The 14,764-nt window shown below is 43.7% G+C and overlaps 1 protein-coding gene and 1 long non-coding RNA gene across 9 annotated transcripts in view; one reads left to right on the forward strand and one right to left on the reverse strand.

Moving 5' to 3' along the window:
• The window catches only part of LOC105476912 (testis expressed 14, intercellular bridge forming factor), a 146,001-nt gene extending 145,402 nt beyond the window's left edge, over window positions 1-599 (forward strand). For all 6 annotated transcript variants that reach the window (XM_071082855.1, XM_071082856.1, XM_071082860.1 and 3 more), the window contains one exon: window positions 231-599. In XM_071082855.1, the coding sequence (XP_070938956.1) occupies window positions 231-267 (37 nt within the window). In that variant the 3' untranslated portion in view covers window positions 268-599. The remainder of the gene's footprint in view (window positions 1-230) is intronic.
• LOC139359601 (uncharacterized) lies at window positions 334-14,707 on the reverse strand. Of its 3 annotated transcripts, none has more exons than XR_011615699.1 (3): window positions 14,484-14,707; window positions 998-1,094; window positions 334-470 (listed from the first exon to the last, which is right to left on the reverse strand). It is a non-coding gene; the product is annotated as an uncharacterized lncRNA (long non-coding RNA). The 3 variants fall into 3 exon arrangements; XR_011615700.1 differs by lacking the exon at window positions 14,484-14,707 and adding an exon at window positions 8,216-8,519; XR_011615698.1 differs by lacking the exon at window positions 14,484-14,707 and adding an exon at window positions 8,216-8,519 and having other exon boundaries at window positions 998-1,098.
• Between the last annotated feature and the right edge of the window lie 57 nt (window positions 14,708-14,764).

A 14,764-nucleotide genomic window follows, 5' to 3' on the forward strand; every position in this document is an offset into this window, starting at 1 on the left:
AAGAACAGTTTTAATATGGAGAGAATACAGAAGATGCTGCTGTGAATTGCTTTTTCGTCATTTTGCCTTTCCATGACACACTGTTGGTCATAATCGCCCTTGATTATAAAGACCAAAATCCCTTTCCCTTGAATTTAATTGAGTAGAAAGAAGATGTGGTTTGTGTCTTTAAAAAACATACACACCAACTTGAAACTTCCTTTTTTGTTCTTTAAAAAACATGTGCATAGGATAATCGTGCTGGATCAGAGTGACTTGTCAGACTGACTGTAATTGGATCGTAGATGGACTCCTGGCCTGAGTTTTAAGTGTCCTGGTTGTGAGCTCCTTTCTTCTCTTTCTGCTTCAGTTGCTATCAGGGCAGCAGTTCCAGTTCTGTAAGTCTCCCTTTGTTCAGCTGCCACAATGGACATCATCATTTGGCCCTCTCTGTTAGCAGCACATTCAACCATTTGTTTTCAGTCAGATTTCTGAAAAGTGAGAGGGAGTTTTGATTGTAAAAATTTTTGGTTGTGCCTAGAATGGCTTTGGTTTTGTTGATGTTAATTTTCAAAAACTTTAACTCTTGTTATATAATAAAATGTTTACTTTTAATAACAGATTTCGCTGTGTAAGATGTATTTCTGAATTTGAGTTGTTGGGAGTTGTGGGGAGAACTGCCACCCAAAGAGGCTTCAATTTCTGACAAATATGCAACTACTGCTACCACCCATTATACATACTGGTACCAGTCATCTGTGTCTCATAACAGAACTACAGCTGAGAGTGCCATATTCCCATTCCAGCTAGAATTGGCTCACACAATCAAAGTATAGGTAGTGGCCAGATGTGGTGGTTCACGTCTATAATCCCAGCACTTTGGGAGGCCAAGGCAGGAGGATTGCTTGAGCCCAGGAATTCGAGACTGGCCTAGGTAACAGAGGGAGTTCCCTGTCACTATAAAAAATTAAAAAATTAGGCAGACATGATGGTGCTGTCTATAGTCCTAGCTACTTACAAGGCTGAGGTGGGACGATCACTTGAGCCCAGGAGGTTGAGGCTGCAGTGAGCTGTGATTATACCACTGCACTCCAGCTTGGGTGCAGAGTGAGACCCTGTCTCAAAAAAAAAAAAAAAAAAAAAAAAAAGTAAGTACAGGTAGCAATAAAGTCCTAAGATAGTTTGAACTCGTTAAGGTGAACAAATATTATCTCCATCTATTTTGTATTGTACCACTAAGATCATAGCATTGTCTCTAATTTAGCCTGTTGTGACTACTGGCCAGAGGCACATGTGCAGTTTTTTTTTGTTTTTATTTTTGTTTGGAGACACAGTCACTCTGTCACCCAGGCTTGAGTACAGTGGTGCGATCTTGGCTCACTGCAACCACCAATTCCCGGATTCAAGCGATTCCCCTGCCTCAGCCTCTTGAGTACCTGGGACTACAGGCGCATGCCACCACACTCGGCTAATTTTTTGTATTTTTAGTAGAGATGGGGTTTCACCGTGTTAGGCAGGATGGTCTCAATCTCCTGACCTCATGATCCGCCTCCCTCGGCCTCGCAAAGTGCTGGGATTACAGGCGTGAGGCCTGGCCATGCAGATTTTTTATATACCTTCACCAACCTCCAGTTTGGAATCTTCATGATGAATAAAAACATTTTACTTTCTTTTTTTTTTGAGACAGAGTCTCATTCTGTTGCCCAGGCTGGAGTACAGTGGTACCGTCTTAGCTCACTACAACCTCTACCTCCTGGGTTCAAGTGATTCTTGTGCCTCAGCTTCCCGGGTAGCTGGGATTACAGGTGTGCACTCCCACAGTACACACTATCACACCCAGCTAATTTTTGTATTTTCAGTAGAGACGGAGTTTCACCACATTGGCCAGGCTGGTCTCGAACTTCTGACCTCAAATGATCCGCCTGCCTTGGCCTCCCAAAGTGCTGGGATTACAAGCGTGAGCCACTGTGCCTGGCCATGAATAAAAACATTTTCTTAGAAGCTATGTGCTGTTGTGCAGTACTAGTCAGCTAACATTTTATTATTCTGTCTTGGTGAGTAAATAGTAGGTCTTTTGTTTGTGAAAACTGAATAGTTCTTATTGTAGATGGTTATATTCATACTTCTTTGCACTCAGAAATTTTAGCCTGCACAGATAAAATGAGAAGGTATAAATCTATCTGACCATTTTAAAGTAAGGAAACAGTTGCTTGCTGTTGTAACCAGAGAAAAAACACCCAAAAATGAATTAGTTTATAAATAATACGAGGTGAAGAAAAGTTTGGTTTTCTTTTTTTTTTTTTTTTTTTTTTTTGAGACGGAGTCTCACTCTGTCGCCCAGGCTGGAGTGCAGTGGCTGGATCTCAGCTCACCGCAAGCTCCGCCTCCCGGGTTCACGCCATTCTCCTGCCTTAGCCTCCGGAGTAGCTGGGACTACAGGCGCCCGCCACCTCGCCCGGCTAGTTTTTTGTATTTTTTAGTAGAGACGGGGTTTCACCGGGTTAGCCAGGATGGTCTCGATCTCCTGACCTTGTGATCCGCCCGTCTTGGCCTCCCAAAGTGCTGGGATTATAGGCTTGAGCCACCGCGCCCGGCAAAAGTTTGGTTTTCTTAGAGGCAGGATCTCACTTTGTTGCCTAGGCTGGAGTGCAGTGGCACAATCATGGCTCACTGCAGCCTTGAACTCCTGGACTCAAGCGATCCTTCCACCTCAGCCTCCCAAGTAGCTCGGACTACAGACATGGGCCACCACACCTGACTTTTTTTTTTTTTTTTTGAGACGGAATCTCTCTGTTATCACCTGGTCTGGAGTGCAATGGCATGATCTCGGCTCACTGCAACCTGTGCCTCCCAGGTTCCAGCAATTCTCCTGCCTCAGCCTCCCAAGTACCTGGGATTACAGGTGCCTGCTACCACGCCTGGCGAATTTTTGTATTTTTAGTAGAGATGGGGTTTCACCATGTTGGTCAGGCTGATCTCAAACTCCTGACCTCAGGTGATCCACCTGCCTTGGCCTCCCAAAGTGCTGGGATTACAGGTGTGAGCCACTGTGTGCGCCTGGATTTTTTAAAACAATTTTTAGGAGAGATAAAGTCTCCCTACGTTGCCAGGTTGGTCTCAAACTCCTGGGTCAAGTGATCCTCCTGCCTCAGCTTCCCAAAGTGCTGGGATTACAGGTGCGAGCCACTGCTCCTGGCCTGGATGAAGAAAATTTAAAGGATACAAGGATTTAAAATACACCATCTTCCTCTCATAAAACGTATTCTAATCGATGAGACAAAACCAACATATGTACAAATGTAAGGACCAATAATAGACATATCAGGATAAATGATGAGCTATATTATGATGGCATTAATTATTAGTATTCATAAAGGCTACAAGTCCTAGTATACAAGTTCCTGCTGATAAGGACTGTAATCTCCTTTATTCAGAGTAGACTCTTCTGTCTGGCCAGTGACTGTAATATTGGCCAATATTAACATTTATAATATTGGCAGGTATTATTTATTGGTTATAGAGCAACTGTGATGTGCCAGTTACCTTATAAACATTAATCCTTTTCTTGCACATAGCAGTCCCACTGTGTTTTCTTTTCTTTTCTTTTTTCTTTTCTTTCAGATGGAGTCTCACTCTGTCACCCAGGCTGGAGTGTAATGGCACAATCTCGGCTCACTGCAACCTCTGCCTCCTGGATTCAAGCAGTTCTCTCACCTCAGCCTCTGGAGTAGTTGGGATTACAGGTGCATGCCAGCACACCCAGCTAATTTTTGTATTTTTAGTAGAGATGGGGTTTCACCATGTTGACCAGGCTGGTCTTGAACTCCTGACCTCAAGTGATCCACCTGCCTGGGCCTCCCAAAGTGCTGGGATTACAGGCGTGAGCCACCGTGCCCAGCTACTGTGTTTCTTTAGTATGCGTCTTCTCCCACTCTCATCATCTATTTCAGACTTCCATCCTTCACTTTGCATAAACTCTTAACAGATGACTTTACCTCCAACTTTACAGAAAAAATAGAAGCCATCAGATGGGAATGAACTCAGCTGCCTGCCACCAAACCAAAACTACTAACATGGCCACATCTATCTGTGTAGAACAAAACAACAGTTGTAGGTGAAGCAGTCTGCCCTGCACTAGAGATGGACTTATTCTACACCTATTCTTTTCACTTTCCTTCCTGTTATACTGAAGGAGGTGTCTCTCTTCCTGTCCTTGGCCAATATCATCTTTTTTCCACTCAGGGTTATCTTTCCCAGGTTATCATTTCTCTTTTTAGTAGCTTCAACCCACCCCTCATTTTTTTTGAGACAGAGTTTCACCATGTTGCCCAAGCTGGACTCAAACTCCTGAGGTCGAGTAATCCTCCTACCTCAGTTTCCCAAGGTGCTGGGACTACAGGCTCTTGTCACTGAGCCTGGCTTCTTCTTTTCTTTTCATCAGCATTAACACACTTGGATTTTCCTATCTTTAAAAAGCATTTCCTGGATCTCACCTAGTTTTCCAGCTACTGTCTCATCTCTCTCCTCCCATTGCAACAAGAGTTCTTGAGAGAGTTGTCTACACCTGCTATCTTTAGTGCCTTACCTCCCACTACCTCCTCAGCCCATTAGAATCTGAATTCTACTTCCATTCTCTAGCAGTCATTTAAGATCACAGTGACACAGAGCCAGGCGCCGTGGCTCACGCCTGTAATCCCAGCACTTTGGGAGACCAAGGCAGGTAAATCACCTGAGGTCAGGAGTTTGAGATCAGCCTGGCCAACATGGCAAAACCCTGTTTCTACCAAAAATACAAAAAAATGAGCTGGGTGTGGTTGTGCATACCTGTAATCCCAGCTACTCAGGAGGCTGAGGCAGGAGGATCGCTTGAACCCAGGAGGTGGAGGTTGCAGTGAGCTGAGATCCTGCCACTGCACTCCAGCCTGGGCAACAGAGCTTGACGGTGTCTAAAAGAAAAAGAAAAAATGAAAAAAATCACAGTGACTCTTACTCCTAAATCTGATGGACACTTTGGCCTCCTTGTCATTTGCTCTTTACCTATTCCCTTGGCTTTCCTGATGTCACACTCTGGTTTTCCTTCTATCTCTGTTGATTACTCCACCTCAGCCTCCTTTGGAGGTTCCACCTCTATCTTTTCTCACTGCAAGTTCTTCTCCTAAGAGACCTTGTTCACTCCCATGGCTTCAGTTACTGTCTATATATATATACTGACAGCTCCCAGATTTGTGTTGTAGTCTAGGACTAGATTTCTCTTCTTAGCTCATATTACTACCCATATATTTGATGTCTCCATTTGAACTGAACTCATAGTCTTAACTTTCTCCACCTCCAGCATTCCCCTTCCAATCAGTGGTATTGCTGTTCAGTCAGCCACTCAAACCAGAAACCCAGGAGTCATCCTTGACTCTTCTCCCATTCCTTTACTCCTTACATTAAAAAAAAAAAAAAAAAATCAGGCCGGGTGCTTTGGCTCATATCTGTAATCCTAGCACTTTGAGGGGCCAAGGTGGGGGGATTGCTTGAGGCCAGGAGTTTGAGACCAACCTGGTCAACATAGCAAGACCCTGTTTCTTTTTTTTTTTTTTTTTTTTGAGGCGGAGTCTCGCTCTGTCGCCCAGGCTGGAGTGCAGTGGCGCGATCTCGGCTCACTGCAAACTCCGCCTCCCGGGTTCCCGCCATTCTCCTGCCTCAGCCTCCCGAGTAGCTGGGACTACAGGCGCCGCCACCACGCCCGGCTAATTTTTTTGTATTTTTAGTGGAGACGGGGTTTCATTGTGTTAGCCAGGATGGTCTCGATCTCCTGACCTCGTGATCCGCCCGTCTCGGCCTCCCAAAGTGCTAGGATTACAGGCTTGAGCCACCGCGCCCGGCCAAGACCCTGTTTCTATAAAATATTTAAAAATTAGCCAGGTGTGGTGGCATGCGCCTGTAGTCCTAGCTACTCGAGAGGCTGAGACAGGGGGATTGCCTGACCCTAGGAGTTCAATGCTGCAGTGACCCATGATTGTGCTACTGTACTCTAGCCTTGGCAACAGAGCAGGACACTGTCTCAAAAAAAATAATAAAAAAAAAATCAATCATTGGCAATGCACAGTGGTGCACACCTGTAGTCCCAGCTATTCAAGAGGCCTCCAAAATCTATGTCCTTTATGCCCATTTCTTTCCATTTCTATTGCCGCTGCACTAATCCAGACTATAATTAATTCCTCCCTGGACTATTGCAACAGCCTCCTGAAGTGGCTGCTTCCATTCAGTCTCACATTCAACAGATATTTTTTGAATGACTCCTATGTTCCACGTACTACTTTAGGTGCCGGGGTGATAGCGAACAAAGCAGAGTCCCTGCTGTCCTGGAGTTAAATGAACAAATGGTAAAAGCTATGAAGAAAACAAATAGGTTAAAGTGATAATTGGGTCGGGGAGCAACTTAACATTAGCTAGGGCTATTCAAGGGAAAGTTGCTCTGAAGAAGTGACCCTTGGCCAGGCGCGGTGGCTCAAGCCTGTAATCCCAGCACTTTGGGAGGCTGAGACAGGCAGATCACGAGGTCAGGAGATTGAGACCATCCTGGCTAACACGGTGAAACCCCGTCTCTACTAAAAAAATACAAAAAACTAGCCGGGCGAGGTGGCGGGCGCCTGTAGTCCCAGCTACTCCGGAGGCTAAGGCAGGAGAATGGCGTGAACCCGGGAGGCGGAGCTTGCTGTGAGCTGAGATCCGGCCACTGCACTCCAGCCTGGGTGACAGAGCGAGACTCCGTCTCAAAAAAAAGAATTAAAAAAAAAAAAAAGAAGTGACCCTTGAGCGTTGATTGGAATGATGACAAGGAGCCAGTCTTGTGACTCTGGGAGATGAACATGCCAGCAAGGGAATGGCAAGTGCAAAGGCCCCACAGGAAACACCGAATTAGAGCAGCAGAAGGCCGGTGTGGTGGTGGAGGGTAATCCGGGGGGAGGCTGGTAGAGTAGAATAACCTGTAGGGAGGCTGATAGGAGACGAAGTGAGTCTGGAGACTGAGGAGGGTAATTATAGACCATGGCAAAAAGTGGAAATCCAGTGGAAGGTTCTAAGTAAGGGGACGGAGTGGGGTAAAACAAACTGAGCTACATTTTTTAAAGATTTCTTTAATACTCTCTCTTCTCTACTTTTTCTCTACAATGATCTTATCATGAAAAAATAATTGTTTTATTTCCTTGTTAAGATCTTTGCCCATAGCTCTTAGACATAACTGGATTCCTCTCAGTTCTTCAAATACATCATGGCACATGCTGTTCTCCCTGCCCAGAATGTCCTTCCTCATAGGGACCTCATTTTTCAGTTCATAAGTTATTTACACTTCACTTCCTCGGGGAGTTTTCCTGAAGTCTATGAACCTTAGAGTAGGTTAGGGCCCTCTGTAAGATACTCCCATTTTTCGTTGCCTGCCCTCTCCCTGCCAACACACATAACCACTTTTTTTTGTTGTTTATTTCTGAGATGGAGTCTTGCTCTGCCGTCCAGGCTTGAGTGCAGTGCCACAATCTCGACTCACTGCAACCTCCACCTCCTGGGTTCAAGCGATTCTTCTGTCTTAGCCTCCCAAGTAGCTGGAACCACAGGCGCGTGCCACCACACCCGGCTAATTTTTCGTATTTTTAGTAGAGACAGGGCTTCACCATGTTAGCCAAGATAGTCTCGATCTCCTGACCTCGTGATCCACTAGCCTTGACCTCCCAAAGTGCTGGGATTACAGGCATGAGCCACTGCGCCCAGCCCATAACCACATTTTTATTTCATAGCATATAGCACACTTAAAAGCCAATAGAATGTTCTACCACCACCTGTGGAACTTACATACAACTGTAAGTTCCACAAGGCCAGGGATCATGTCTGGGTTGTTCATTGAGGTATCCCCAGCTCCTGGCACAGAACCTGCACATATTAGGTGCTCAACAAATATTTGTTAACTGAGTATTTTTAATCTTCACAATAACACTAAAAGTTGGATATTATTATCACTACTTACAAAAGAAGAGACTACCCAAAGAGGGTTCCATGACCTTCCCAAGATCATACTAAACATTAATTTGCATACTTACAGTAAAACACAGTAGCTTATGTTGGGGTGTCAGACAAGCAAACCCTGCCTCAGCCCTTCCACCAACAGCTTACCCTGAGATTATAGTTTAAGAGTGCCCTAAGCAAAGTTTCAGGATTGTGAAAGTGAACCAAGGGCCAACTTCAAGTTAAAACTTACTGCTATGGTTTGAATGTTTATCCTCTTGAAACTCAGGTTGAAATTGAATCCCAGTGCAACAGTATTAGGAAGTGGGCTTTCAAGAGGTGACTGGGTCATGAGCACTCAATCCTCTTGAATGTGTTAACCCATTAATGGATTAATGGGTTATCATGGAAGTTGACTAGTTATAAAAGCCACTTTGGTTCTCTCTTGTGACCCCCTTTTGCCCTGTGATGCCTTCTGCCATGTTATGATGCAACAAAAAGGCCCTCACCAGATGTGGCCTCTTGACCTTGGACTTCCCAGCATCCAGAATTGTAAGAAATACAATTTTTTCTTTTCTTTTTTTTTTTTTTTTTGAGACAGAGTCTCACTCTGTCACCCAGGCTGGAGTGCAGTGGCGCTATCTCGGCTCACTGCAACCTCCACCTCCCAGGTTCAAGTGATTCTCCTACCTCAGCCTCGTAAGTAGCTGGGATTACAGATGTGTGCCATCATGCCTGGCTAGTTTTTGTATTTTTAGTAGAGATGGGGTTTCACTATACTGGCCAGGCTGGTCTCAAACTCCTGACCTCAAGTGATCCGCTTGCCTTGGCCTCCCAAAGTGCTGGGATTACAGGCATGAGGCACCGTACCTGGTCAAATGCACCTTTTTATTGCCTATACAGGGCAGATAGCTCTCCCTGCCATCCCCCAACTGGATGTGCTACTACCAAGGTCCAAGTTGGTTAGGGGCAGGTCTCCTGACTCCTACATTTCTTCTTCTTCTTCTTCTTTTAATAAATAACCCAGTCTTAGGTTTCTATTATAGCAACAGAAAGCAGACTGACACTGTCATGACACGTCCTTTATGAACTTCACCCCAATCTCCGTATCTATTCTATGGGTTTTGTGCCAAGTTTTTAGAATGTACTAAGTCCTTCAAGATGAGAAAGCAGAGAGAATATGTAGCAAGTTCTAGACCCACAGATGATTTATAAACATTGGTTCACTGTTGAATGAAATTACTAGAGTACCCTTGGAAAGTTTGCATTATTAGAAATTTTCAGAATAAGGCCGGGCACAGTGGCTCACACCTGTAATCCCAGCACTCTGGGAGGCCAAGTCATGTGGATCACCTGAGGTCGGGAGTTCAAAACCAGACTAGTCAACAGGGTGAAACCCCATCTCTACTAAAAATACAAAAATCAACCGGGCATGGTGGTGCACGTTTGTATCCTACCTACTCAGGAGGCTGAGGCAGGAGAATTGCTTGAACCTGGAAGACAGAGGTTGCAGTGAGCCTAGATCATGCCACTGCACTCCAGCCTGGGCAATAGAGTGAGACTCCGTCTCAAAAAAAAAAAAAAGGAAATTTTTGGAATAAATTTCAATTGCTCTTTTCCAAATACATTACTTTTGGCTCCTTTCTGAATGCTAATGGTAATGTTATGTACTCGTATATGTTGGTATTGGAAGTGGGTTATAGTGAGGTGCCCCCCAAGAGCTCAGAAATAAGTTGCTCCTGTGGGAGTTAAGTAAGTAAAATCCACTCTCCTACTGAATACTACTAATTGTATAGTGGAGTAAAATTAAAGGACTTTTAATAAATGCATGGATGGAACAATGCTGTAAAAGAAGTCAGGAGGAAGGACTTGTCCTACCATATATTAAGGTATAGTATAAAGCTGTAATAAACAGAGTATGGCATTGGCATAAGAATGGAAAGAATTATAGAACATAATAGAAAGTTTCTAGCCTGGGCAACATAGTGAGACCACATCTCTACAAAAAATTTAAAAATTAGCTGGGTGCAGTGGCACACACCTGTGGTCCCAGCTACTCAGGAGGCTGAGGTGGGAGGATCATTTGAGCCCAGGAGGTTGAGGCCACAGTGAGCTGTGTTCACAACATCACACTCCAGCCTGGGTGACAGAGCAAGATCCTGTCTCAAAAAACAAAAAATCCCGAATAGTCCAAAAAACATACCAAAGCATAAAGTTTGGGAATTAAGAATGTAAAACTTATTTACTGCAAACAATGCCTGAACAAGGATAAAGTCAACAAACCAGGTGGAAATAATTGCAATATATTGTATAAACAAAAAGTTTATATACCTAATATACAGAGTTCTAATAACCTGTAAGAAAAAGACAAACACCTTAATAGAAAAATAGACAAAGAACAATTCACAAAAGAAGCTGTACAGATGGCCAATTAGCATATTAAAAGATGTTCAGTTTAACTTGTAATCAAAGAAATGCAAATTAAAACACGGTTGTTTTTCACCTCACTGCGGAGGACAAGTATTGATAATATCTAAGGTTGCTGAGAGTATGGAGAAACAGACATCTTCATTCTCTATGTTGGGTATAAATTGGTACTACCTCTCTGGAGGATATTTGTCAGTATGTATTTTAAATGTGATTATTTTTTGACCCAGAAACTCCATTTAGACCAGTATGACATAGATTTTATTGTACATATGAATCACCTGAGGGTCTTGTTAAACTACTGATTCTGACTAAGTAGGTCCAAGGTGGGACCCAAGCTCCTGCAGGTCTAACAAGCTCCCAGGTGGTTCTGATGACGCTGGTCCATGGACCACACTTTGAGTAGAGAGGATTTAGAGAACTTTATACCCTGGTTGCACATTAGAACCATCTGAGGCATTTTTAAAAAATACCGATGCTCAAGCCTTACCCCCAAATTATTTGATTCATTTTGTCTGAGGTGGAGGCATGGGCTTTGAAAGATCTCCAGGTGATTCTAATGTGCAGCCAGGATTTAGAGCTATTATCCTGAGGAGAAAATTGAACTATACACAAATATATATTTATAGAAATGTATGTTTATTGCAACGTTGTTTATAATATTGAAAAATTAGAAACAACCCAAATGAGGCTACTCAGTAGGCTGAGGCAGGAGAATCACTTGAGCTCAGAAGCTTTGAGGCTTTAGTGTGCTGTGCTCAGGCCTGTGAGTAGACACTGCACTCCAGCCTGGGCACCATAGCAAGAAAAAAAAGAAACAACCTAACGTCCAGCAGTAAAGGACTCATTTAAAACATTCTGGAACAACCATAAGTAGGTTAATTAGAAATTACATCATAGATATAGACTTATTGACAGAAAGGTATTCATAACATGTTATGGAATAATTCTAGTACTAGGATGCTGGGAAGTTTATAATAGGACTATGTAAATTTATAAATAAATGTCTATACTGTAAATGCATAGAAAGATATGTGGAAAGATGCTTATTAAAATAGTAAAGGGGTCCTCTTAGGTGATTTCAACTTTTTATAATTATTTATAAAGCTGTCTAATTTTTAAAACTATTTATTTATTTGATAGAGATGGGGGCTCACCATGTTGCCCAGGCTGGTCTCGAACTCTTGAGCTAAAGTGATCCGCCCACCTCAGCCTCCCAAAGTGTTGGGGTTACAGGCTGGGCCACCGCACCTAGCCAAAGCTGTTTTCATTTTGGGGAATAGAAAGGGTTTAGAAATACTTAAAACTGGCTGGGCACTGTGGCTCACACCTGTAATCCCAGCACTTTAGGAGGCCAAGGTGGGTGGATTATCTGAGGTCACGAGTTTGACACGAGCCTGACTAACATGGTGAAACTCCATCTCTACTAAAATACAAGAAAATTAGCTAGGCGTGGTGGTACGCACCTGTAATCCCAGCTACTTGGGAGGCTGAGGCAGGAGAATCGCTTGAACCCAGGAGGCAGAGGTTGCAGTGAGCTGAATCGTGCCACTGCACTCCAGCCTGGGCGACAGAGTGAGACTCTATCTCAAAAAAAAAAAAAAAAGGAAAAAGAAATACTTATAACTTAGGCCAAGTGCAGTGGTTTACACCTGTAATCCCAGCACTTTGGGAGGCCGAGGTGGGTGGATCACTTGAGGTTAAGAGTTTGAGACTAGCTTGGCCAACATGGCAAAATCCCATCTCTACTAAAAATAACAAAAATTAGCCAGGCATGGTGGTGTGTGCCTGTAATCCCAGCTACCTGGGAGGCTAAGGCATGAAAATTGCTTGAACCCAAGGAGGTGGGGAGGCTGCAGTGAGCCAAGGTCGTGTCACTGCACTATAGCCTGGGCAACAGAGCAAGATTCTGTCTACACAAAAATAAAATATTTAAAACGTAAATCAACAGGAGGCAGGACTAGAATATCACAATTAATAGCTAAACCTAATCAATTTTATTATAGCTCATTTGAGGAAAAACTGTTAACAGAAGAGAATGAATGGGTCAGTGTAGAGCATAGAAAAATGAAGCTGGGGCCGGGATTACAGGATACAGGCTCATCCCTGTAATCCCAACACTTTGGGAGGCCAAGGCAGGCAGATCGCCTGAAGTCGGGAGTTTGAGACCAGCCTGACCAACATGGAGAAACCTCGTCTCTACTAAAAATACAAAATTAACCAGGTGTGGTGGCACATGCCTGTAATCCCAGCTACTTGGGAGGCTGAGGCAGGAGAATTGCTTGAACCCAGGAGGCAGAGGTTGCAGTGAGCCAAGATCGCGCCATTGCACTCCAGCCTGGACAACAGCCTAGGCGGAGTTTATTTGAAACTCCATCTCAAATAAAGAAACAAACAAAGACATAAGAAAAATAAAAAAAGAAATAAGAAAAATGAAGCTGACCATCCTATAATCTCAATGACCCTTCAGAGTTCATAATAGAATATTGAATATGGCAGAGTCTATGTCTAAAAGAGAGAGCGAGAGAAAGAGCATGTGAAAGGGAGAGAAGTTGACAGAGTCTCCTCCAAAATGGTCATCCAAATTGGAAAGTCACTCTTCAAGAGAGAACCGGAGTCCAGCTGATTGGACAGGTGACAGAATCATGAGAAAGGACATTAACATTTGTTGTGTGACACCCATGTACCAGGCAGTGGTTTCCAGGTGAAGAAACCAAGTCCCATGAAAGTCAGGTAATTTCTCCTAGGTACATCACTAGTCATTTATGATGAAAACCAATGACTAACTCCAAATTCCTTCTTTCTTTCTTTTCTTTCCTTCCTTCCTTTCTTCCTTTCTTTCTTTTTCTTTCTTTCTCTCTCTCTTTCTTTTTCTTTCTTTCTTTCTTTTCCTTCTTTCTCTTTCTTTCTTTCTCTTTCTTTCTTTCTTTCCTTCTCTTTTTTTTTTTTTTTTGAGATGGAGTCTTGCTCTCTTGCCCAGGCTGGAGTGCAGTGGCACAATCTCAGCTCACTGCAGCCTCCATCTCCCAGGTTCCAGCGATTCTCCTGCTTCAGCCTCGGGGGTAGCTGGGATTACAGGCACGTACCACCACGCCGGGCTAATATTTGTATTGTTAGTAGAGTCGGGGTTTCACCATGTTGGCCAGGCTGGTCTCAAACTCCTGACCTCCGCCCACCTCAGCCTCCCAAAGTGCTGGGATTACAAACATGAGCCACTGCACCCAGCCCAAATCCCTTTTATTTTCTTTTTATTTATATATATTTTTTTGAGATGGAGTTTTGCTCTTGTCACCCAGGCTGGAGTGCAATAGTGCAATCTCAACTCACTGCAACCTCCACCTCTCGGGTTCAAGCGATTCTCCTGCCTCAGCCTCCCGAGTAGCTGGGATTACAGGCACCTGCCACCATGCCTGGCTAATTTTTTGTATTTTTAGTAAAGACGGGGTTTCACCTTGCTGGCCAGGCTGGCCTCAAACTCCTGACCTCAGGCAATCCACCCGCCTCGGTCTCCCAAAGTGCTGGTATTATAGGCGTGAGCCACATTGCCCGGCCCCAAATCACTTTTATTTATTTATTTATTTATTTATTTATTGTTTATTTATTTGAGATGGAGTTTCGCTCTTATTGCCCGGGCTGGAGTACAATGGCGCAATCTTTACTTAATGAAACTTCTGCCTCCCGGGTTCAAGCGATTCTCCTGCCTCAGCCTCCCAAGTAGCTGGGATTACAGGCATGCGCCACAACACCCAGCTAATTTTGTATTTTTAGTAGAGATGGGGTTTCACTATGTTGGTCAGGCCATCTCAGACTCATGACCTCAGGTGATCCACCCACCTCGGCCTCCCAAAAGTGTTGGGATTACAGGTGTGAGCCACTGCACCTGGCAAATCCCTTTATTAATAAAACACCAAACTCTCCTGGACCAAGAATGTGAGAATTTTATTATTTGAGCAACCTGGATTTTTACCCCAGGAGCAATGAAACCATCCATGAGACCTGGAAAAAGCTGAAGCTCTCTTTTTTTTCTTTTTTTTTTTTTTAACTTGTATACAGTACAGTTTCAAACAAAATTGGGGCAACTTTGTACTTTGTACCTTATTAAAACTGGGGCTTACACAGTGTGTTTGGTTTGACCTTGTCTTCATAGGATCTTCTGGCTGATTCCTTCTCTGGATGAGTCCCTGAGAATTTCTAGAATCTGGGGAGAGTAAAGGAGGGTCTGGAGCCTTCTCTATATACAAGGAAATCCCAGTTTTGTTAAAAACTTGCCAAAGGCTTGGTGATATAACTCCAAAGAGAAATCCACAGATTCCTTTCAGGTACTTCTTTGGGATTCTGTAAAGAATTGTGACTGTACACTAGGATGTTTAATAGG

This window comes from Macaca nemestrina, chromosome 17, assembly GCF_043159975.1.
Source record: "Macaca nemestrina isolate mMacNem1 chromosome 17, mMacNem.hap1, whole genome shotgun sequence".
NCBI lineage: Eukaryota > Metazoa > Chordata > Mammalia > Primates > Cercopithecidae > Macaca > Macaca nemestrina.